This window comes from Mustelus asterias, chromosome 7 (genome assembly GCF_964213995.1).
Source record: "Mustelus asterias chromosome 7, sMusAst1.hap1.1, whole genome shotgun sequence".
NCBI classification, from domain to species: Eukaryota; Metazoa; Chordata; class Chondrichthyes; order Carcharhiniformes; family Triakidae; genus Mustelus; species Mustelus asterias.
In genome coordinates, this window is record NC_135807.1 from 129,382,347 (window position 1) to 129,406,402 (window position 24,056).

The 24,056-nt window shown below is 40.8% G+C and overlaps 1 protein-coding gene across 3 annotated transcripts in view; it reads right to left on the minus strand.

The window, feature by feature from the left end:
* Window positions 1–24,056, minus strand: part of slc35b3 (solute carrier family 35 member B3) — a 40,596-nt gene that overhangs the window by 5,484 nt on the left and 11,056 nt on the right. For all 3 annotated transcript variants that reach the window (XM_078216825.1, XM_078216826.1, XM_078216827.1), the window contains exons 4-8: window positions 22,937–23,091; window positions 20,826–20,933; window positions 17,693–17,790; window positions 5,101–5,193; window positions 1,650–1,761 (exon numbers count right to left, since the gene is read on the minus strand). In XM_078216825.1, the coding sequence (XP_078072951.1) occupies window positions 1,650–1,761; window positions 5,101–5,193; window positions 17,693–17,790; window positions 20,826–20,933; window positions 22,937–23,091 (566 nt within the window). The remainder of the gene's footprint in view (window positions 1–1,649; window positions 1,762–5,100; window positions 5,194–17,692; window positions 17,791–20,825; window positions 20,934–22,936; window positions 23,092–24,056) is intronic.

Below are 24,056 nucleotides of genomic sequence, written 5' to 3' on the forward strand. Positions count from 1 at the left end.
TCTCCTAGTTGTTGCAAGAAACAATAGGAGTAGTCTCTGATATGGCCAGAAAGTAGGGGAATCAGATGCTCAAATGTTGCTTTTCAGAATCGATTGGATTCAAGAAGCATTGTTGGGTCCAAAATATTTAATGGTAATAGGGACAAACAGTTTTGCATCTTGGAACCATTACTCATATTAATGGGCAATATGGTGGCAAGGTGGTTAGCACTGCTGCCTTAACGCCAAGGATCTGGGTTCGATTCCCAGCTTGGGTCACTGTCTGTGCAGAGTTTGCACATTCTCCCTGTGTCTGCGTGGGTTTCCTCTGGGTGCTCTGGTTTCCTCTCAGTTGGAAAGACGCGCTGGTTAGGTGCATTGGCGATGCTAAATTCTCCCTCAGTGTACCTGAACAGGCACTGGAATGTGGCGACTAGGGGATTTTCACAGCAACTTCAGTGCAGTGTTAATGTGAGCCTACTTGTGCCACTAATAAATAAACTTTAAACCATTGCTCATATAAGATGCAACAGGGTCACAATCACTCAAAGGTCTCAATAACCAACATTTTGGTTTGGTTTAAGTTGTATTGAACAAATGGCATCAGCTTACAACAGGCTTGATTTGATCTTTAACTGGTCAGAGCCAAGTAGTACTGAGAAGAACATCAGGCATGTAAAACAGGTTGTCAGACTGACGAACAAGTATTAGCAGCTGGCAACACAGCAGGGACCACACATCAGGCACAAAATGTTAAGCATGCCGGGGGCTTTCGACAAGAGATTTTGATGAGACTAGTTCACTTTGTGAATAACAGAAAAAAATGCATTACATGGAGTCTCACCTTCCAACTTTGAAAAATTAATAAGGATGCAAGTTTTAAAAATTGGTGCTTGTGTGGGGAAAGGTCACATGCACGACAAGTCATCATCATCTATCTCATTGCCATGACATGGCAAAGGAAGGTCATTAGATTTTTTGCCCATGGTGGAGTGTAAGAACATTCTGGCCGTATTCAGTCAGTTTATACGGGATACAGAGAATGAGGAAGAATGGTTCCTCTGAAAATGAGGTTTTGTTTAAGAAAAAGTAGGATCTCGCATTAGCTGCTGTACAGATTTGATGTAACTTTGCAAAATCTGTGCACTACACTATAATTTTAGCAAAGAAAAAAAAAATGTTGAAATTTCTCTGAAGTTTTCATTTGAGATTACAAATGATTTTCAGCTAATGTTCGGGGAATCTGGGTTTGAATCCTGCCCCGACAAATGATGGCATTTGAATTCAATGAAAATATCTGGAATTAAGAATCTGCTGTTGACCGTGAAACCATTGTTGATTGTCAGGGAAACCCATCTGGTTCACTAATGCCCTTTAGGGAAGAAATTCTGCCCTCCTTGCCTGGTCTGGCCTACATGTGACTCCAGAGTCACAGCAATGCGGTTGACTCTCAAAAGGTGAAAGATTTATACGATCTGAATAAAAACCAGGGATGGGCAATAAATTCTGGCCAGCCAGTGACGCCCATGTCCCATGAATGAATAAAAAAAGCAGCCGAGCAGGGAAAGGCTCCAAATCAGATTCCAAATCAAATCATTTGAAATATGGATTTAAACGATTTCCAATTTTGGCATGTCTCTCTGATGAACAATGGGTGAGGTGTATATTACCTGTTGCAGCAACGAGTGCACCAAACAGCTTTATCAAAGCTAATACAAAGGAAATTCCAAAATATCCACTCAATGAAAACATGAATGCATAACCATACGTCTGCATCGGATGCTGCAAAACAAACATGGAAATGGAAGTTAAAGCTCCTCAATGACTCCAATTAGAGATTAACAGTCTCTTGCAGTGTTATAGGCTGACATTGTTCATTTAAAAAGCTAAAAACTTGCACAAGTAGCATTCTCCAAAAGTAAATTTTCCAAGTCAGCAACACCAATTATCTGTTCTCACCTTTTGGAAAGACAATCAATAGTTACTAGTTTATGGTGATAGAACAGCTCATCACCAAGGCTGAAGATAATACATGACCAGGTAAATCACTGCTTATTGATTAGCAGATGCCAAGTTTTGGGTTTAAAAGATTGCAGTTTATGGCAACATTTTTCACAGGACAAAAAAAGTAGGAAACTGCGCAAAGATTCTTGAATTTAACAAAACTGACAATACAGAGAGAGGAGGGGGATTTCGATTGCAGTCTTGGAAGAAGGTAAAGCTTAGTGGGCCAGTGAGTAGGGGGAAGCTCCTCCTGACCCACGTGCAATGCTGTAATGGCAATTACATTTTCCCACAGAGCAGTCCTTAACTCCCTATAGCTGCTTGTTTCCACATTTTGTCCCTCCTGCCCCCAACGGCCAGGCAAGGCAGATTAAATGTGTAGCATGCAGCTCATTATAATACTGAACTGGAAAAGGTACCTCCACGGAAAGGACTGGTTGCCCAGCTCCCTGCCCTGCCTTTGCTAGAAATAGAAATGGGCAGGTTGGAGATTAAATAGAAATAGATGAAAATGGCATAATGTCATTGTATTATAATGGAACAGGCAGGAGCTTGCAAAAAGAATATCCAGAGTGACGGATCTGTCCCCATTTCAGGTCAGTAATGCCAGGTGTCAACTGATGCATATGGGCATTCTCATTGAAATTTACAGAATAATGAAAGGCCTGGATAGAGGAGAAGATGTTTCCATTAGTAAGAGAGACTAGGATCCGAAGGCACAGCCTCAGAGTAAAGGGTGATGAGGATGAATTTCTTCAGCCAGTGGGTGGTGCTACTATGAAATTTACTGCCACAGAAGGCTGAGAAGGCCAGGTCATTGAGTGCATTTAAGACAAAGATAGATAGGTTCTTGATTGCTAAAATGGGTTCAAGGGTTACGGGGGAAAAGCAGGAAAATGGGGTTGAGAAACTTATCATCCATTATCGAATGGCAGAGCAGATTTGATGGGCCAAATGGCCTAATGTCTTATGGCATTACTGAAAGGTAAAATAGGCCCCATTGAAGGATATGGATTCAAGCAATGTACTGCGAAAGAAAATTGCATTCCCAAGAGGTCATGCAATCGATATAATCTGATGTTATAAAATAATCAGGAAAGGAGTGGGTGAAGTTCATATTGAGGTGATCGTTGTCTTGAAAAAGAAAAAGAAGTGGGAGGGGAAAGCTTAAGCGACTTCAACAACAACAATGTGGACAGCAATTTGAGAGTTAACTAGGCCCAAATATAGTTTCAGTTGAAAAGCACACAATAAACTTTTAACAAATGTATCATATTAGATCTTGTTAAAAGCTTTGAAGTGCAATGTCAATTATTATTCAACACTAGCAGGAAGATGATATGCAAAGTCACAGCATGCCAGGATGAATAGAGTCGATCTTTATCCAAATGATTTTTGTATATTCATAAATGGCATTTACAGTGTGTTTGAATTAATGCTGTAGAAATGGAAATTATCAGAAGTCCTTCAGACCTTTGGTCACTTCAACATGTCAAAGACTGAACCAAAAATTGTAAACCTCATTTTCTTTGTACATACTTTGCAAAATTATTTTCGAAGGAAGTGACCGCAAAAAACTACAAAGGATTGTGAACAAAGCCTAATCCATCACACAACCCAGCCTCCCAACCACTGATTCCATTGACACTTCCCACTGCCTCAGAAAAGCAGCCAGCATAATCAAGGACCCCACGCGCCCCAGACATACTGTCTTCCACCTTCTTCTGTCAGGAAAAAGATACAAAAGTCTGAGATCACGTACCAACTGACTCAAGAACAGCTTCTTCCATGCTGTCATTAGACTTTTGAATGGACTCGAGTTGATTTTTCTCTACACCCTAGCTATGACTGTTACAGTACATTCTGCAACCCCCTTCTTTTCTACTCTCCTATGTACTCTATGTATATATGCTTTGTCTGTATTGCGCGCAAGGAACAATACTTTTCACTGTATCCCAATACATGTGACAATAATAAGTCAAATCAAATGTAACCTTACTGGCTTTAGAATTGTTTAAAAATTATTTCACTTGCATGACAATTTATCATATTTAGACATTTTATAATGTATTATTCTGTGCACACAGAAACATTTTATAATACATACCATATTTCTGGTTGAATAGCAGTAACGTCTATCAAACATGTATATATTGCAAAGCATAAAAGAGAGAATGTAGAAATGCCCTAAACTATGGAGCAATAGTTGCAGATTCAACAAAGACTTTCCTGTGGATTAACCAACAGAGGCACTTAACGGTGGTATTCGCTCATGGGTTCACATTTAGCCCAGACTAAAATCTTTCTCTGAATATTTTAACTTCTTGTGTGAACAACAGCCTGAATTTATCTTAAATTTGTTCCAAAACCAAATGGTCAATCTCACTCGCTGGTGCTATGAAGATCCTATACAAGCTTGATGGATCAATACCATATTTACCCACGGAGATGGGAAAATCTTATTCAATTCCAAGTCTGCACTACATTAGCTGATTTGATCTATAGTTACAATCTCTGCACTCATTTACTATTCAAAGACTCATTTTGGAAAGCGCACAAGTACGGAAGTCAGGAACAGCTCTGATATCTTCTTCCCAACTGAAGATCTTTTTACATTAACAACACCTAGCTTCATATAAGCAATATGGTCATTTGGGAAAGATACCCGAGAACTGCAGCATCAATGGAACCCTATCCCAGCACAAATCAAATCAGTGTCATCTACAGCAAAGTTAGGAGGATGATAACAATGGAAAATAATGCATCACTGAGTAAACTACTTCACTAATATTAGGCACTTCACTTTTGTCAAGCCTAATGAAGTGGTCTCCATAACATAGCTTCTATCAGTGTAGGGAATTTCTACATAGTAATATTAATAGATGAAATAAAGCAGCACAGTCAAGTCCTAATTTATCAAAAGCCCTTATTAGTCAGACTCCATCTCAATTATTATACTGTAGATGGGCAAAATAAAATGAATGGTTAGGCCAAAAAGCACAAAGTTTTAAAAAAGGATCCTGGTGTCAATTAGATGACCATAAAGATTGCTGGAACTGAGTGTGAACAAATTTAAAAGCACGCATTATTTAAGTGTACTAAGTTGAACACACTTACCCTTGAACAAAAGGCAAAAGCAGGGCTCAGTCCATGGGTACAAAGCAAACCCGTTAACATATACAGAAAGCCTATTGAATAGGAATATAAAACCTAGAAGCAAGAGGAGACAATGTGAGTCATTAGCCATGGATACGCAACTGCTCAAAACGAAAACAAACATTTTGAAAGCAAACTTGTACTGATATAATAAGTCAGAGAACGGAGCAAGTGATAAATAATAGACAGTGAAGGTGCCAAATAGCAAAACATCTAGAATGGATTTAACATGGTTCTGACCCAAATTGCTTTCCAAGTTAAAGCATAATAAATTATCAAAGTACCTGTAAAAGCTAATCGCTGATCCCTCCTATAAATTTGCCAAATAAAATAAACTCTAACCATTGCAGCATGTTTGTGCACAGCTAGTGGTCATATATTTAATGATATATGGTTGAATAGGACATCGCTCATTACCGAGCCCAGTGGTTCTCAAACATTTTTGGTTAAAGGATAAATAATCATGGACTTCCCATCTAAAACTTAATACCACACAAAAATCATAATATGAAGAATGCTTCCTGTAAAGAGTATCTAGATAATGTTTTTAACTAAACAGTTACTTGCTTATCGATATCAGAGTTGGGTGTGCTTGCTTCTCACTGAAGAGTCTGTCCTTGGCAGAAACATGCGGCAATCAGAAGCACAGAGAAAGCACTTGGGGAACAGGAACACCAGGGAAGCATGGCCCAGGGAGAGGGGTTTGTGTGCGCGCACCTAGCATAAGCAGGAACACGTGGGGCGGGGGCGAACGTGGGGGTCTTTTAGTCTTCATCACGGTGCCTTGGACAGATGCCCACAAAGCTGCTCTTTTCATGGATCTCCTGGGAGGTCCCTGAAGCCAGGTCTCACTGACCACAGTTAGAACCACTGATCGTATAATTGTTTTAATGTAGGGGAACCTGAATAACCCGGGGTTTTGTTATAGAAGTGCGAGAACTAACATAATACACTGAAGAAAAGGGAAAGAGATATTAAGTCAGCTATTTATGGGGGAAATCAGAGGTGCTGCCATTAGGGCTCACCCTGCATTCTTAAATATTTTGCGGAATTGCTTACTCTCAGGTTGAAAGAAGAGTTATATTAGGTAGGGGAACGACATATAAAAGAGATTGGAGACAGATCACTATAGAGAAAAAGGACATATGAATATCAGGAAATAAATCAAAAAGACTTACTTTAACTTACTTCAATACCGACAACTTCTATTTGACAACATTTGCTGTCATCATTTGAGCCAGTTTTGTTTTTGTGGTTCATTGCAGCTTTTCAGAATGCCACCTAGTCTCAAATTATAGTGGGGGCCAACTTCTAAAAATGCTGAATGGATGACTGACTGGTTGACAATTTTTCAGGGTCACCCATCAGATTGGACTGGAACTGTAACAAACTTAGGCACGGAGATCGTTTCCTTTCTTTTAAAGAAAGTGATCACACCATATTCAATAATTTAAAAATAAACTCAACAAAGACTCATTCTTCAGAGCCCCTCAATTTCACTTAAAGTTCTGCTTCTTCTCACTTTGCAGAACGGTTCAGTCGACTGCGTTCAAGTTTAGATTTTTGTTTTGTTTTGCGACACATATTCAAAAATTGAATTTCTCAACCTGTCTCAGAGCTGAGAACTTTCTCTAAGCACTTAGCAGAATGATATGTAGCAGGATCACAATGTAGATTAGCATTGTCTTATTTTGTTCAGGAAAGTAGGACTTCAATCACATACATCGAAATTAAACTAAAGGCACCTAAAGTAACATTGAGTGGTACAAGAGGACAGTCAGGCAGTAGCAGCCATCCACCCACCCACATCACTGGATTATCACAAAGAAATACCAACCGAAGTCGGAGGATATAAGCAGGGATGACATTAATGGCCATCAAAAGGGAAGTAAGTTATTGCAACAGTGGAGAAAGACTGGGAGTATGGGAAGAATAAAAAAAAGCAATTGATACAAGCACTCAAACATCAAACAAAGTATTTTGCAAAATTCTAAAAAGAAATCATTACATTTGAGCTACTGCACAATTAATCGAGCTTCTTAAAAATGTTTTTTCAAAATTATTGGGAGCAAGGCAGTATAACGTAAATTGTATTCTCATGATTTTATTATTACTCTCCACCGCAGCAGTACATCAGGGAGAATCTTCCATATTTCTAATAGTGTTGGTGAGTACATTTTACATTGGCTAATCCAGAAATCATGAGCTGGTGAAGCATAGCATTATCAATCCAGTACTTTTCAAACCTATTATCATAAATCTGAATTGAGCACTTGGGTTATTCATTTCGTTCGTCAAGACTATTTCTGCATGATTGTGCTATGTAAATTCACTCATAGCTAGTCTGCCTATTTCACTGCACATTATTACAAGCCATCATTTACTAGACAAGGGCTGAATTATAATACTATAAAACGAGAAAAGGGCTTTAACCCAAGTTAACAAGTCTTTTCTGATGTTGACTAGTGACATATTTTGGAAACTTCCCATAATTTCCAAGCAACAAACTATTTTTTTTGAATATTTCTTGCAGTAACAATGAGAATGACGCGCCAATGAAATTATCTCAGTAAGGATGAATAATAATGATGTAACATAGAACACCTATTTATCAGTATTGCCCAACAGTCATACATCAGGAATCTAGATGTGGCTAATTTCATTTTTGATTAGTAAATAAAAATAGACATACTGATTAGGCATGTGATCTCAATGCTCTCATTTGTAAGGCATAGATAAGGATTTCAAACAAACCTAAGCATTTGTAAATTATAATCCCATGTCATAACTTCAGGGTCCATTTCTATCCATTTAGTTTTATAAACTTGTCGAATATCTTATTTGCAGATGGCAAGATTGTAAAAAGGATTCTATTAGACTTGCCAACCCCATGCCCTCAGGTTTTACATGAAGCAGTTTAGGATATAAATTATACCAAAATACAATATACTGCCAAAAGGGACATTCAGGCAATCTCCTTTTAGTGAGATCAGTAAACTCAAATGAAATGTGCAAGCATGTTAATATTCTACTAAAATGGGTCATGAAAAATTTATTTTGCCTAATTCTAGCTAGCTTTAAACCTGTGTTTCCTTTGCTGTGTGGCCAAGCTACAAGCCTCATCTTTCAGTGTATGGTCAGCTTAAATAAGAGTTTTCTTGTTCAGTATTTCACTATTACTTGCTGCTGGTTTTTGTTTGCAAAAAAAGTAACATGCATCAAAGTGAGTTCAAGGAGCAACTACTCTCTTGTGCCTATGGAATACAGTTTTTTAAATAAGTGAGCAAGGTAATTCATAAGCGGCAAAGCCACAAATGACTTCTAAAGGTCTTAAATCATTGTTGTTAGTGAAACCACATCTGAACCCTGGGCTTCTGTTTGTTCGAAAAGATGAAGAATTTACAATTTTCCTAGGAATACTAAGGTTCTTCTCAACAGTTCAATCTCGCCACATAAAAACAAACAAGCCACTTGACCTCGAGTGAGTTTTCTATTAAATGTACAAATTTTGTATAGAAATGGAGTCAGAACACAAAATCTACCAGAATAGGAATGTTTTATCAATGCAGCGATGAGAAGTTATTGGGGAAGCAGTATTTGTCTCTGTTGCATGCACAAACTCCAATTTACATGAAAAGAAACAGGAGTAGGAGAGACCATTAGACAAGCCATCGCCATGCTCTGAAGAACATGGCTGCAACTCGCCAATCTGTAATTAAGCAGATCTAAGAGATGACCAAGATAAAAGTAAAATATTGCGGATGCTGGCATCTGAAACAAAAACAGAAAATGCTGGAAAATCTCAGCAGGTCTTTGGAGAGAGAATAGAGCCAACGTTTCGAATCTGGCCCAGACTTGAAACGTTGGCTCTATTCTCTCTCCATAGATGTTGTCAGGCCTGCTGAGATTTTCCCACATTTTCTGTTTTTGTCCTACCCATTGCTCTGTCGAAGGTGAGTAAGTAGTGCGATTAAAAAAAAAAGTAGAACACAATTTTCAAAGTCTAAGGAAGACAAGATTGCAAGCTGATGAAGCATCAGAGTGTGAAGTTTGGACAGCATCAGAACAATTTATTAATTGTTCGACCTGGAATGTATAGAAGGATGGCAGAAGCTGAAATTAGGTTATGTGCCAGTGATTCTAGCAAGTGGAATTCTTAACTTATGCTGTCTCATGCATCTTGCTACAAAATGTATGTAGTCTGTAATTCATGGATTAAGTGTTGCACAACAAGTACATGCAAGCAATACTTCAGCATCTCACACTCCACATGTATAGTCAATAAACATTCCCAACCCACATTCTTTCCACTGAACAGATTTCAGAGTACATCACATTGGAAGGCACTTACACTTCTATTACTTCTCCAAATGATAAGGATTGTTAAAGTCAGTTTTTATTGCCAAGTTAAAAGCTTTGTTTGCTCAAGTTTGATGATTAGTGCAAAACCACCCATCCAGAGAAGTCTGTGGGGAAAATTGGACCTCTCAAACCCTGCTAAATATCAAGTTGCACCCGTTTTCAGGCGCGAAAACTTGGTAAAGTCAGGCGTGAGGTGAGTAGTGCAATCCGCGCGCACCTCCGCGCCGGTTCTCCCTTTACCAAAGCCTGAAAATGGCTGCGATTGGGACCGTGTCCGAAACAGGCGTGACACCCATTTAAATGCATTTAAATGGACTTAATGGGTTGCACGTCCAACCTTACCAGCATTTCCCCCTTTACCACCGTGTTCGCCCATCCAGATTCGGCGCAAAACAGCTTTATGAAAGTCCGATTTGGGCGCGGCAGTTAGTGAGGAGGTAAGTGCCGAGCCTCCGCTGCCACTCTGCTTGAGTTCAGTGGTGGGGAAGGGGGGGTGGAGGCGGGTCCGCTGCTACTCTGCCTGGGGAAGCAGTATTTGTCTCTGTTGCATGCACAAACTCCAATTTACATGAAAAGAAACAGGAGTAGGAGAGACCATTAGAAAAGTCATCGTCATGCTCTGGAGGCTTTGGAGAGAGTACAGAGGAGGTTTACCAGGATGTTGCCTGGTATGGAGGGGCTTGGTTATGAGGAGAGATTGGGGAAACTGGGGTTGTTCTCCTTGGAAAGATGGAGGATGAGGGGAGACTTAATAGAGGTGTATAAAATTATGAAAGGCATAGATAGGGTGAACGGTGGGAAGCTTTTCCCCGGGTCGGAGGTGACGTTCACGAGGGGTCATAGGTTCAAGGTGAAGGGGGGGAGGTTTAACACAGATATCAGAAGGACATATTTCACACAGAGGGTCGTGGGGGCCTGGAATGTGTTGCCGGGCAAGGTGGTGGAGGCGGACACACTGGGAACGTTTAAGACTTATCTAGACAGCTATATGAACAGAGTGGGAATGGAGGGATACAAAAGAGTGGTCTAGTTTGGACCAGGGAGCGGCGCGGGCTAATTGTTCCTTGTTTCTCGTGGAAGTGGAAATGACTAGGGTTGGGAAGCATTTTCCGATCAGGGCCATTGTGATCTCCTGGACTCGTTTCGATCGCCTCAGGGGGTCGGAGAGGAATTTCCCAGATTTTTTTTTCCCCATATTGGCCCTGGGGTTTTTCACTCTGGGTTTTCGCCTCTCCCTGGAGATCACATGGTCTGGAATGGGGGGGTGGGGGTAAGTTAATAGGTTGTAATGAACAAAGCATCGTAGCTGTGGGGGACAGCTCGGTGGATAGGATATTGGTATGTAGATAGGCTGGAAAATTGGGCGGGGATCCTGGATTCAGGATTCAATCCTGGACCGGGGAGCGGCGCGGGCTTGGAGGGCCGAAGGGCCTGTTCCTGTGCTGTATTGTTCTTTGTTCTTTGTTCTCTGAAGAACATGACTGCAACTCGCCAATCTGTAATTAAGCAGATCTAAGAGATGACCAAGATAAAAGTAAAATATTGCGGATGCTGGCATCTGAAACAAAAACAGAAAATGCTGGAAAATCTCAGCAGGTCTTTGGAGAGAGAATAGAGCCAACGTTTCGAATCTGGCCCAGACTTGAAACGTTGGCTCTATTCTCTCTCCATAGATGTTGTCAGACCTGCTGAGATTTTCCCACATTTTCTGTTTTTGTCCTAAGAGACCACCATCATGCTCTGTCGAAGGTGAGTAAGTAGTGCAATTAAAAAGGGAGGTCCACTGCCACTCTACCGGAGGTCGATGCGGGGGGGGCCGCAATCGATCTTGGTAGCGGGGCAATAAGGGGGTCAGTAATGTTGTGGGGGCGGGGCAATGTCTGTGGGGGCCAGTGGAAGGCATTATGGGCCCGGGAGGGATGTGAAAGGGGAGTCACATTCTATCATTTTGTTTTCTGTGCATGCGCAGTGGAGGCGCCAATTGGAGCTGCAGGGTTTTGGCCGCGTTAAGCCCCACCCAGAGGCTTGTGCAGCGCAATTTGGAATTGCTGATATTTTTTCAGGCAGAGTGCGTATGGGGGCACCTGAGAACGGGTCTAAAAGTTGGATCTGAAACACGCCCAGTTTCAAGTCCGCCCAGCACTTGGAGTCAAAATGGTATAATAGGACCCAGTGAAGCCAGTTTTGTTTTCAACAGCAGACACTCAAAAACAAACAAGGGTCTTAAAAAAAGTGCAGTAAAGGTACATGCATAGAATTATGATGCAGAGGAGGCCATTTAGCTCGTTTTGCCTGTGCCAGCTCTTTGAAACAATGATATGACTAACTCAACTCTACTATTTCCTGCAACTCTGCCATTCTTTTCCTTTTTACGTTCATTCCCAATTCCTTTTGGGAAGGTACAATTGAATTTGCTTCCATCTCCCTTTCAGGCATTACATTCTAGCTCATAACTTGTCACGTGAAAAGAAATATACTCACTCTCTCTCTGGTGCTTTTGCCAATTATCCCAAATCCGTGTTCTCTGTGTTATCAACTCTTCTGCTAGCGCAAACACAGTTTCTTTTTATTTATTAGCTAAATCTCCTTGTAACTTTGAGCACTTCTATTAAGTCTCCCTTAAATGTTCTCTGCTCCCGTGAGAACAATCGCAGCTTCACTGGTCTTTCCACATACCAGTTCTTCATTCCTGGCATCATTCCAATGATGATAGCTTAAATGACATCCTACAACCCATTCAATGGACACCATTTTTATGAGGGCTCGCTGCTAGGTTTTCAGTTAATCACTGGACACCTGCCTTTTGTTAAGATGGTGTTTACTTCTGTGGCTTCAGCACGTGATCTCACTACGCAAATATAACGGTGGCTGAATGTATGCTTTAATCTTTTCATGCATTTGTTGGCAAGTAGCAAGGTGAAAAGCAGAACTGGAGGTGCTTCTGAGACGAGTGCATCATTGAATACATGTCGGCTAATTAAACATACACATGGGAAGTACAAAAACTTATGTAAGGAGCTTTTTAATGAAAATTAATGCACAGTTAGCCAGGAATTTCTGTTGGACAACACTACACTCACTTGTGGTGTGGTTGCAGGTTCCCAGACTGGAGTTTCAAAATGAGAATGGTAGGCACTGAGATCTGTGAGTCTGCTTTCAAATGAAGTGATTTACGTAATAGAAGTATCATTTATTAATAGTTAAATTGCAATAAATTAACATTTACATCCTACGTTGCCCTAACCAAAAATAATGATTAAAAAGTATTTAAATTGATTATCTTGTGAAGAAGAAACAGAAGATGTGCATGAGTATTTTATTCCTTCTTCGATTCCATGGCATGATTGCATAGAATGATGCAGAAACCAATTTTAATGTGTTCTGTTGATAAAATTGTTCACAAGCCTTCCTGCCTTGCCACCAAGTGAGACTCTTAAGTGGACAGTTAATGCTCAAAGGAGTTGGCGCGGGGCTCTTAGTGGCTGAGACCCTCGTCATCTGGATTAAATTCTGCCATTACTTTCAGGACTTGATTACAAGTCAAAAGATTCCATGGGAAATTATGTGGATTAAAAAAAAGGCTATTCACTCGGTTTGATCGGTATACAGGGGAATTCTCAGTGTTTCCACAGGTACAGTTTCTGCATTTGAAGAGATTCTAAACAGTATTTTATACATAAATATATCCGTAAATTGAAAAACCTCGGTACACATGCATTCTAAATATTACTTTTTGTAACAGTCTTCAGCAAAATATGGGATGGGAGGATCTTGGGCCATAGCTTACTCAGAATGGTAATCAGCATTGGACTGCCACTCCGTACTCACTTATCTGCGCTAAAGTTTTTAAGTGCCTGTCTTGCCCAACCTTCTTGTTTCAGGCCAGGTGAGATTCAGGCAGCACAGAGCATCCCTGGGTCCAGCGTTGAGGTCCAAAAGAGGTGGAGCTGAAGGAGGACATGCCCCTGTTATACAGTACTAGCTACCATAAAGCAGCTGAGTTTAAATGCCCCATTGAAAATAACAGGCCAGGGAAAAGGTAAGTGGATGGAATTAAGGGAGTGGATGTGTCATGTGTGGGGGCCGGTCTGGGTATTTAAAATAGTTGAAGGTAGAATACTTTTATTTGTTCTAATTCTTTCAGAGTAACTATTAGTGTAACGCTGGCAGATCCATCCAATTTAAATCAGTTTGCCGATAGTTTCCGGCAAAGGGCAACTTTCCAGGGGACGTTAGCGCTTCGGGACAATTGCCACATAAACGCTAACCTGGGAACCTCCGAGCAATTCCCCAACGCATCTTTGGAGTAACTCCCAAATCTGATGCCAGGGAGCCAGAAGGTTATGGGCCATTATTTCAACAGGTCAAACATTTTGTAGTTATCTCAACCAATTCAAATTACAAAATGTTTATTGGTATTTTAGAATCAAAATTTCTAATTGTTAAAACAAAATAATTACCCATTTAATCATAACTTGATCGAATTTACCCACAAAATTGTGTCCTTTAATACCTTCTAAAAGCTTTTCTTTTGAGCCACAGCCTGTCGCAATTGCTTGGGCTTCAACTGGATATTTCCATCAACCATTCAACCACATCATGTGCAGTTTGTAGAATTTCTCAGCATGCAGTTTGAGTAACAGCACGAGATGAAAGCTAGAAGGTCCTTTCATCCTATGACAATGGCAGTTTCTTTGCTTTTTTCCAAAAGGCTTCATCCGGAAATTCAATTTTCAAAGCTTTATTTCAGATTGTTTGCAATTAATTGATCAACAAATGTTGTTCTCTGTTAAGAACTGCTCAGGCAGACAACACTTCTGATCAGAGGAACTGTGTTCCTCCGATGGTTAAAAAAGAAAACAAAGATTATTTTTCAAGGGAGAGTGCCTCACTTCACCGCTCATTTCTTTCTTTCATGAGAATTCAGTTAAGAAAGTCTAGCTTCTGAACCAGAGACTAAAGGATTCTTTCCCCTCCATTAATGATGAACAAGCATTATCATAGGAAACTTTTGCTTATGGACATCTTTGCTTGGTAAAACTACACAAGTCAGCAACCTCACCTAAAGTGCAGTATAGGGCAGATTTTCCATTCCTATGCTCCTGGTGCAAACCACGATGACATATCAGGAAAATGTCAGCTGAAGCCTGTAGTCTTAACCATTTAACTTTCAGAAACAGTAATCTGGTAACAATTGGACAAGATTGGATGTGGGGGAGGGGGCAATTAAATTTAGGATACAGAAATTGAACTGTTGGCAGTGGGGTTGAATTAAATAGCTTAAAAGGACCATGGACATTTTGGGTACATTCTGCGATCCTGTGGATCACACAGGACAACTAAGGCCAAGTTCTCCTCAGAACCCAACAATCTCTATATGCTAAAATGACCATAATACGCCAATCCCACGTGCAGCAAGACCTAGACAGCATCAGGCTTGGGCTGATAAGTGCACAACCTCAGGCTAAAGGGGCGATCCTTTAAAACAGAGATGAGGAGGAATTTCTTCAGCCAGAGAGCGGTGAATCTGTGGAACTCTTTGCCGCAGAAGGCTGTGGAGGCCAGGTCATTGAGTGTCTTTAAGACAGAGATAGATAGGTTCTTGACTAATAAGGGGATCAAGGACTATAGGGAAAAGGCAGGAGAATGGGGATGAGAAAAATATCAGCCATGATTGAATGGCGCAGCAGACTCGATGGGCCGAGTGACCTAATTCTGCTCCTATGTCTTATGGCCCAAGTGGTAACCAAAATGACTTGTAATGACGATCTCCAACAAGAGAACATCTAGCCAACTCCCCATGACATTCAGCAGCATTACCATTGCTGAATGCCCCACCACCGACATACTGGGATTTACCACTGACTAGAAACTGGACCAGCCACACAAATGCTGCCGCTGGAAGAACAGGGCTAGATATTCTGTGGCGAGTAACCTGCCACCTGACTCCCCAAAGTCTGTGTACCAGGGACGGTTGGTGACCCTGACCTTACCTACTACATTCTCCCATTCACTCCACCATTGGCACACTGTGGCTGCAACGTGTACCGTTTCTTGTTGCGCTGCAGCAACTCACCAAGGCTCCTTCAACAGCACCTTTCAAATATGTGATAGCTAATGCCTAGAAGAACAAAGGTATCAGGTGCACGGGAAACCATCATCTGCAAGTTCCTCTCCAAGTCATTTCCAAATTGACTTGGAAAGACATCACTGTCCCTTCATTGTCACTGGTTCAATATCCTGGAACTTCCTACCTAACGCACTGTAGTATATTCACATCACATGAACCACATCGGTTCAGGGGGGTGGTTTGTCATCACTTTCTCCAGGACAATTAAGGATGGGCAATAAATAAATACATTGGCACAATATCAGCCTTAATATCTTAAATATCAGCCTTGCCATCAATGCCCACATCGATGACCAAATAAAGTATCTGCTGTCTTGCCACCTCTATGCTTTAAACTCCCCTCAGTGCTGCTGGGACCTGGGAATGCCTTTCAATGTTGACATACCCTTTATAGTGCATTTCCAATGCTTCCTGATCTTGGAACCATTGTCAAATTATCAGTGACACGGTGACAATGCTCCTCAATGTTTCTCGATCCTCTCTCTGTGCTTCTAAGCTACACCTAACTATATTGATAAATCAGTGACACTGTTCTAAACAAAAACACCCACACACCATGGGCATTGTTATGAGATATCTGCTATTATATTTTGTTTTGTTTAGTTGATTTAACATGGTTAATTGAACTGATGGCTAGGCTAGACCAGTAGCTTTGTCAGCCCAGTGACAGCAGTTATTCGGTACAATTTGCGCCTGTACCTGTAGAGTTACCAATTATTTTACTTAAGGGCACTATCCATGGTGTTTTGCAAATGACTATGGTACACTGCCTTAGTGTATACCAGTTTTACACAACCCTAATTATGTGTCAAATGTTAATACAGAATTCTACTTTGAACTGGCTATGAACATGAGGTGATGACATTTTCAAATGACTGGTTTACAACACTCGGGTTCCATGCAGGCATTTAACTACCAAATGCAAAATACAGCTCCCAGAAGCTCATATTTAAATTTTATACATTATGCAAACCGAAAGATGTTCCATCTACCAGCATTTAATTGAGCCCAAATCATTATTTCTATATCTAACAAAAAAAAACAACTGGACATGACTGCCAGCTCTACATATTCATTGAATTATGTTAGGAATGGGAAAGCATGTTTTAAAATGCTTGTAAAAAACAGTCGTTTGTAGCAAAAAAAAACATGAGGTCATAGAGTCAGAGGTTTATAGGTCTGACTACATCAATGGATAACTTTAATACAACTAAAACTTAGCAATATATATTCATTTCAAATTGTACATCATAGCCCGAATTAAAATACAATTAAATTATAAAAGGCAAGTGCTTCACAGATAGGATTTAAAATGGAAGGCATTTTGCAACAATTTGATTTTAAAAATCCAACAACACTGATTGCTGCAGCTTTAAAGAGCATAGCCCAGATTTTTGCTCCTGGGCTGGGTGCGTAGAATCGGGAGAATTCCCAGCTCTGTGAAAACGACCTTTAAAAGCGGCTTCTTGGACTTCAGATTAAAATTCACAGTGCCACTTCAAAGAATCTATAAGAGTTTGTAGCTGTCAATCAAAAATGGTAGGCACCCTACTGTGATAATGCATGGTTGTAAAAACAGTCATGCAGCACGAATCCAGTAATGAAGTCCTCAGGCTTATGTCAACAGGTAGAGAATGAAATAGCAAGTAATTATTTTGTTTTAAAACACCTCTACATTTTTATCATATATTTAAAAAGCTGGACTTTTAAATGCCTCCACAGCGTCCTGACAGGTGCTTCTGACAGATATCCCTGACAGTTCTGGCAGGTTCCTTAGATAGGAATTGATGATTTAAATGGCCAGCTGTCTCAAAATGCCCTCCGCAAAAAATGGGAAGTGCTGTGTTTGGAGCAGGACTCCCGATTTTCCGGCATTTCTGTCACAATGGAGAGCTTCTCCGATGTGGAGAAAATCTGAAGCCTGTCTTGCGCCAAATGCAAACTGCAGAACACAAAACTTATTTTAAGAAGCCTCCAGTAATTTGAATTTGGGCTACATATTCATGCCTTCAACAGATACTGAAATAACTGGCCAAGCAGGCAGGGAATGAAATCACTCACCATTTCTGAATTTGAACCATTATGTAGTTTCATAGCTTTCTCCTGTACATTTCCAATAGCTGCATCGGCGCAAAGTGCCATTGAGATAAGTGCTATTCCTAGAGAACAGGAAGTTTCCAAACAAACCGCAAGCATAAGAAAATCACAATCATCCATTTTGGTCAAACATGATGTGCTGTTATGATTTCAGTTAATAAAACTCTTGGCAAGGCCTAAAAGCAGCTTTGTATTTCAACTGCACATACTTTCACTGACAATGATGCAAGCAAGCATTAACATCTCACCTTTGACAAAAAAAAACTCTTCAGCTAAGATTTGCAATTACCAAGATGGCCAACATTTTCTTCACTGCTACATTATGAAAAAAATTGTACAATATTCATTCAATTTCGAACTTCAAATATTTTATATTTAATATTTGGTCAGTTCAACAGTGTCAACAACCGAAGCAATGCTGGCACCAATGGTGGTGGGGTAGATGTGGACAGAGGGAGGACAGGGCAGCAAATAGGTTTTCAAAAACATCTTAAAATAACATGCATGGTGTGATAACGAGGCAAGCGCTTTCTATAGACAGTAAATTCTTAGCACAGCTGGCTTTCAGATAGTGTTTTTAAAGTCAAAAAACAACTCAAGCCTGTTCTGAGGGGCAAAAAATCTGACAAAAATGGAAGTTAAGCCAAAGGTGGAGAAACTCAGGGAAGTGAGTACAAACTTGTTGAGAGAAGTGGGTTTAAAGAGGGTCTTAAAAGAAAAGTGGAAGGTGGAGGCGTCAGGGAGGAGGTCTGGTGGGATGAGAGCTTCAGGTTGTGTTTGCTGTTGCCACAACCAGCAATAGTGGAGCAAAGAGATGCACAAGATAATAATAGCAAGTGTGAAGGCGGGGTGGCAGCTTTCAAGGCAGAAGGGTTGGCGGTGGATTTTGTGAGGAACCATTTGATGGTGATAATTTTAAAAGGGAGGTGTAACCACATTTACAATAGTAAAACATTTGTAGAGCTGCACTGAAACTAGCATGTAAATTTCTCATCTTACAAAGTCACAATACCATTATGGCTTTAAATAGTCAACTTGCTTCCAAAACAGAATGTTTGAAAAATGCATTTTTAAAAATCTAAAATCTGAAAAACAAAAAATGCTGGAAATGCTCGGCAGTCATGATGTGGAGATGCTGGCGTTGGACTGGGGTAAACACAGTAAGGAGCCTAACAACACCAGGTTGAAGTCCAACAGGTTTATTTGGTAGCAAACGCCACTAGCTTTTGGAGCGCTGCTCCTTCGTCAGGTGAGTGGGAGTTCTGTTCACAAACAGGGCATATAAAGACACAAACTCAATTTACAGAATAATGAATAATGATTGGAATGTGAGTCTTTACAGCTAATCAAGTCTTAAAGGTACAGACAATGTGAGTGGAGAGAGCATTAGCACAGGTTAAAGAGATGTGTATTGTCTCCAGACAGGACAGCCAGTGAGACTTTGCAAGTCCAGGCAAATTAGACTAATCAAGTTAGACTTGATTAGCTGTAAAGACTCGCATTCCAATCATTATTCATTATTTTGTAAATTGAGTTTGTGTCTTTATATGCCCTGTTTGTGAACAGAACTCCCACTCACCTGACGAAGGAGCAGCGCTCCGAAAGCTAGTGATGTTTGTTACCAAATAAACCTGTTGGACTTTAACCTGATGTTGTTAGACTCCTTACAATGCTCAGCAGGACAGAGAGCACTTGCGCAGAGAGGAACAGAGTTGCATTTCAGGTTGATGACTATTTGCTGGTCCATTCTGATGAAAGATCATCAACCTGGAACGAGAATTCGGTTTCTTCTCTGCCTGAGCTGCCGAGCATTTCCTGCAATTTCTGATCATGTCAACTATTTACAAATGTCACAATAAAGTCGAAAGCAAATCCCTTTCGCACAAAGTGAATGAAACATTCTGAAGGGAAACAGGAAGAGAGGCAGTGACTGAACTGCTGGCAGAGTCCGAGTAGACAGCAGCGAGTGTTTGGAACGAGATGTGCTAAAGATTGACAAGATTAGCCACCGGCGGACACACTGGATGGGAAAATCCATGAGTTGTTGGGATAGGTGAGGACTGCTGCTTGTTAGAAGGCAGCAACAGATTGAAAGGTTCTTCAGAGAATGCCTCAAGAGGTACAGAAGCCACTCGTTAGTGAGACCCTTTGCCACAAAGTGACTGCAGTGACATTAGTTTACTCCTGCTTTTACTGTTTCAACTGACTTTGTCTAGCAGGCCAGTTTTATTTCATAACATCACGCACCACCGTACTCAGAAGGCAGAATTTTGCTTCTCAAGGCAAAACTGTCCGTTGCAAATCGGATTTACTCAGGATTATGCAGCTGGCAAGGCATTTTACTGCTCTGAAGAAACTGCTGGTCAGTGAAAATGCAGGTGCTCCTGTTTTATTTTGTGTGTCAGTGATACCAAAATAGTAGCAAATATACGCTAGAGAAGTAAATTTGGTCTCTGAAGTGGCTGTCAGCCACTCTCATCAACCCTCAGGCAGTTGACCTCATGTGTATTCACAACCTGAAACTTAATACTCAGTATATCAGAACAGTTTATACAAATAATGTTCAAATTCCAAGAAACTATCAGGGAGGTTTATAGTCAGTATTGAATGGATTTTGCTTTCCCTTAAAAAATGCACTTATGCACTTTTGAAACATTCAAATGTTTTGGAAGCAAGTTAACTATTCAAAGCCATGATTGCATTCTGACTTTGTTTGTAAGATGTAAAGCTTGTGAGCATATCTGTTCTCTTAGGTGATACTTTATATGCTAGTTTCAGTGCAACTTTACAAATGTTGACACAGTAGTTTAAAAAGGTATGCTGCAAAAGGTCATTGTAATTAAAGGACATAATAAGAATTGGATGGTTAAAAAGGAATGTAAGATATTCTGCAAATCTTGCAAAGTTCCAAAGATGCCAGTTTAAGCACAAATGCAATAAATCAAGACCCCTTAAGTGCACAATTTCCCAGCTGTTAACTATCAAGTTGTTACACAACCACCCGAAAGAGAAACCAGATATTCTGAATTAACATAAAAAGAGCCAACATGCAAGTACTCCACGGATGTTTTTAGTTGACAGAAATTACATGCCTCACCTGTCAGATTGAAATTAGGCGTCACTTTGCTATCAGCCAAAGTGAACCAAATCAGACCAAAGCTCATACAAAGTGCCGCAGACACATCTATAATATTGTAGCGTTTCCCTGTTATAGGAAGCAAACAGATTAACAAATGATTATAGATGCACAATGATGGTTTTACTTCTCTGAAAGCTTTCCAATTAAAAAACCTACCAGATCTGGGGTGGGGATAAGGGAAACACAGACAGAAGATACTTGAGCTTGATTTTAAAAACAAATTATTCTGCTCAGTACTGATCTAAATGACAATGTAGCACCAAATATTTTCATCACTGATCATTGTATCTACTTTTACTTGCAGAACATTAAGAGCATGTAGGTAAAATTGACATCAAGGTAATATGGAATAATGAAAATGATCTCTGGAAGAATTGATGCAGTGTGTGTGGAGCAGGTTTGTCTGGTGTTCTGGCCGACATTTAATTCTCTTACCAACAGTACCAATTTGTCTTGTTGTTATTTGCTGGACCTTATTGGTACATGTTGGCCTGAAGATGCAGTTCAGGTGCCTGGACTGGTCAGGATTGTTCGATAAAATAACCCCCAGAGGGTCTCCCACATCACTGTAATCTGCTGTGCTCTCCACAACTTGGCATTGCAGAGGAGACCACCTGGACCTAGAGGAGATGGAGGAGCGCCACATCTCCTCGGATGACGAGGATGTTGAGGAGGTGTTGAGGGCAACCACGCAGAAGTGGGGGCAGTTGTAGACCGGGCAGTGCTCAGGGCCCGACTGGGACGAGCAAGACTAGAATTAACCACCATGGGGGCCAATATCTAACCTGTGATGTGATGCCAGCAGTATGCTCCCATGCTGTTGCCAGGCACTGGAGCCATTGGCCAGACTCTGCAGGAGTATGATGGTGACAACTTACATTGATGACAAAGTGATGCTCCTCCCATCCTCAGCAATATCCTTAACTCCTGTCTGACAGAGAGCTTAACATGTTCTGCCATTTCATAAAATGCCTACAGTGCAGAAGGCCATTCGACCCATCGAGTCTGTACCAACCCACCCTGACATAGTACTTTACCCAAGCCCTTCCCCCCACTATATCCCTGTAACCCCACACATTTACCATGGCTAATCCATCCAACCTATGCATCTTGGGACACCAGGGAACAATTTTACTATGGCCAATTCACCTAACCTGCACATCTTTGAACTGTGGGAGGAAGCCACAGCACCCGGAGGAAACCCACGCAAACACAAGGAGAGCGTGCAAACTCCACACAGACAGTCATCCAAGACCGGAATTGAACCCAGGTCCTTGGTGCTTTGAGGCAGCAGTGCTAACCACTGCCACCTACGACTTGAACGGGCTTATCAAGGTCTCAAAAATGCAGGATGCGCAATGTCAACTGCTACTGGGCCCTCCCACGTCAGTAATCTGGTGTTCACATCCATCTTACAGCTGAGGTGGGCAACCTGTCAGTATTACAACAGCCCTTGACCTTGTGATCACTACACAACACTGTGAGACATGAGATGGGTGTGCTTTGATGGAAGGGGGCAAGAGGTTCACCATTCCACGGATGGGGGTTGGAGGATGGGTCCTTGGGGAGGGGGTTGGGTGAGTGGGAGACCCCAGCAGCAGCAGCTCTTTACTGTGTCAGTGTGGGAGGGACATAACATTGCCATTCTCACACTTCACAGGGATAAGGCGCTGAAGTTCTCTCTCCACAGATGCGGTCAGACCTGCTGAGATTTTCCAGCATTTTCTGTTTTTGTTTCTGTATTCTATATTAATCCCCATTAAATACTTAATATAGTAACCTAACACTCAAAGGCAATACACTGCAACCTCTTAACTGCGATTATCCCCATCATTGAAAAATGAAAATTTTTGCGAACAATTGTGTTTCCAAAAAATGTGTTTTATATATTATGTACAGCAACATTACTCTCAGCACAGGACGCAAGTCATGTACAGTGCTGATTATGAAAAGACACTTCCAAGAACGGAGTTGGAAAACAAGTCTCACGTAAGGTTTTGTTTCCCAAAATCTGTCAAATAACATTGTACGAACTGCAATTTTGTAGAATTTACAACTCTAGGATGTACCTTGGATGAAGACTCCTCCTATCATAACAGGAATCAGCTTGCAGCATTTAAAGATTACTTGAGTTGGATAATTCAGATAACCCAGAGAGGTATTTGACAATCCCATAGTGCCCACTGTAAGAAATGCTATCAGCATATATGTTTTCCAGGGGATTCTGCAAAACAAAACATAAAGGAAGGGTTGTAAACCAAATTCAGTGAATTCTGATGTGTAATAATTGTTGGTAGATAATGGCTCGATCATGGTTTACAATTTTTAAATATGCTGTTTAAGAAATGCACAACATCTATCTTCCCTGGGGGCGGGGATCGCGACTTCATTTATATTCAGGTCCAAAAATGCTGAAGTAAAATGTTCAAACATATAAACCCCACTTACTTTCTAAAATGTTACATTTTGCTATGCAATGGTCATTTTAAATAAATCCTTATTAGACCGTTTCCAATAGGCTCATCTGTTCCCTGTGGCTTCCTACAACAGTGACCACACTTCAAAGATATTTCATTGGCTGGAAGCGCTGTGAAACATCCTGTGGTACTTAGGCGTTATAAGCACAAGTAATTCTACCTTTTCTTTTAATTGGTCAACTGCAGAGAATTAGTGATCTGCATAAAGCAAAGGGCTCAGTTTGATTCCAAAGCGTTTGTTCCAATTATCATTATACGTGAATTCATTTTAAATATGGTTCTCTTCTTAAGTAGCCCCTCAGGATCGAAGATGACTTGCTTGCATGCTGGTTTGACGGGTCCCGAGATGGTTGATTAAGTTGAATGTACAATCTGCAGATTCGGCCACTTGTTTGGAGGGTTGGGAGATGAGTGGTTTGGAGATTTGTGCTCGCTCTCTCTCTCTGACGCCTCAAACTTTGTCACTGCATGCTCCCGATGAATTCGCTCATGTGCTCGGTGCTTTCCTGAATGAACTTCTTACATTTTGTTGTTTACAAGCCAGGGATTCTCCCATAAACTGGCAGGGATATTTGACCTCTTCAGGTATGCTTTGAGCACATCCCTGTTGTCCTCCTGGGAGTCTCCTTCTATGACTAAGTTTTGAGTACAGCAGTTGCTTTGGGAATCTGGAGTTAGGCATATGGACAATAAAACCAGCACCACTGGGCAG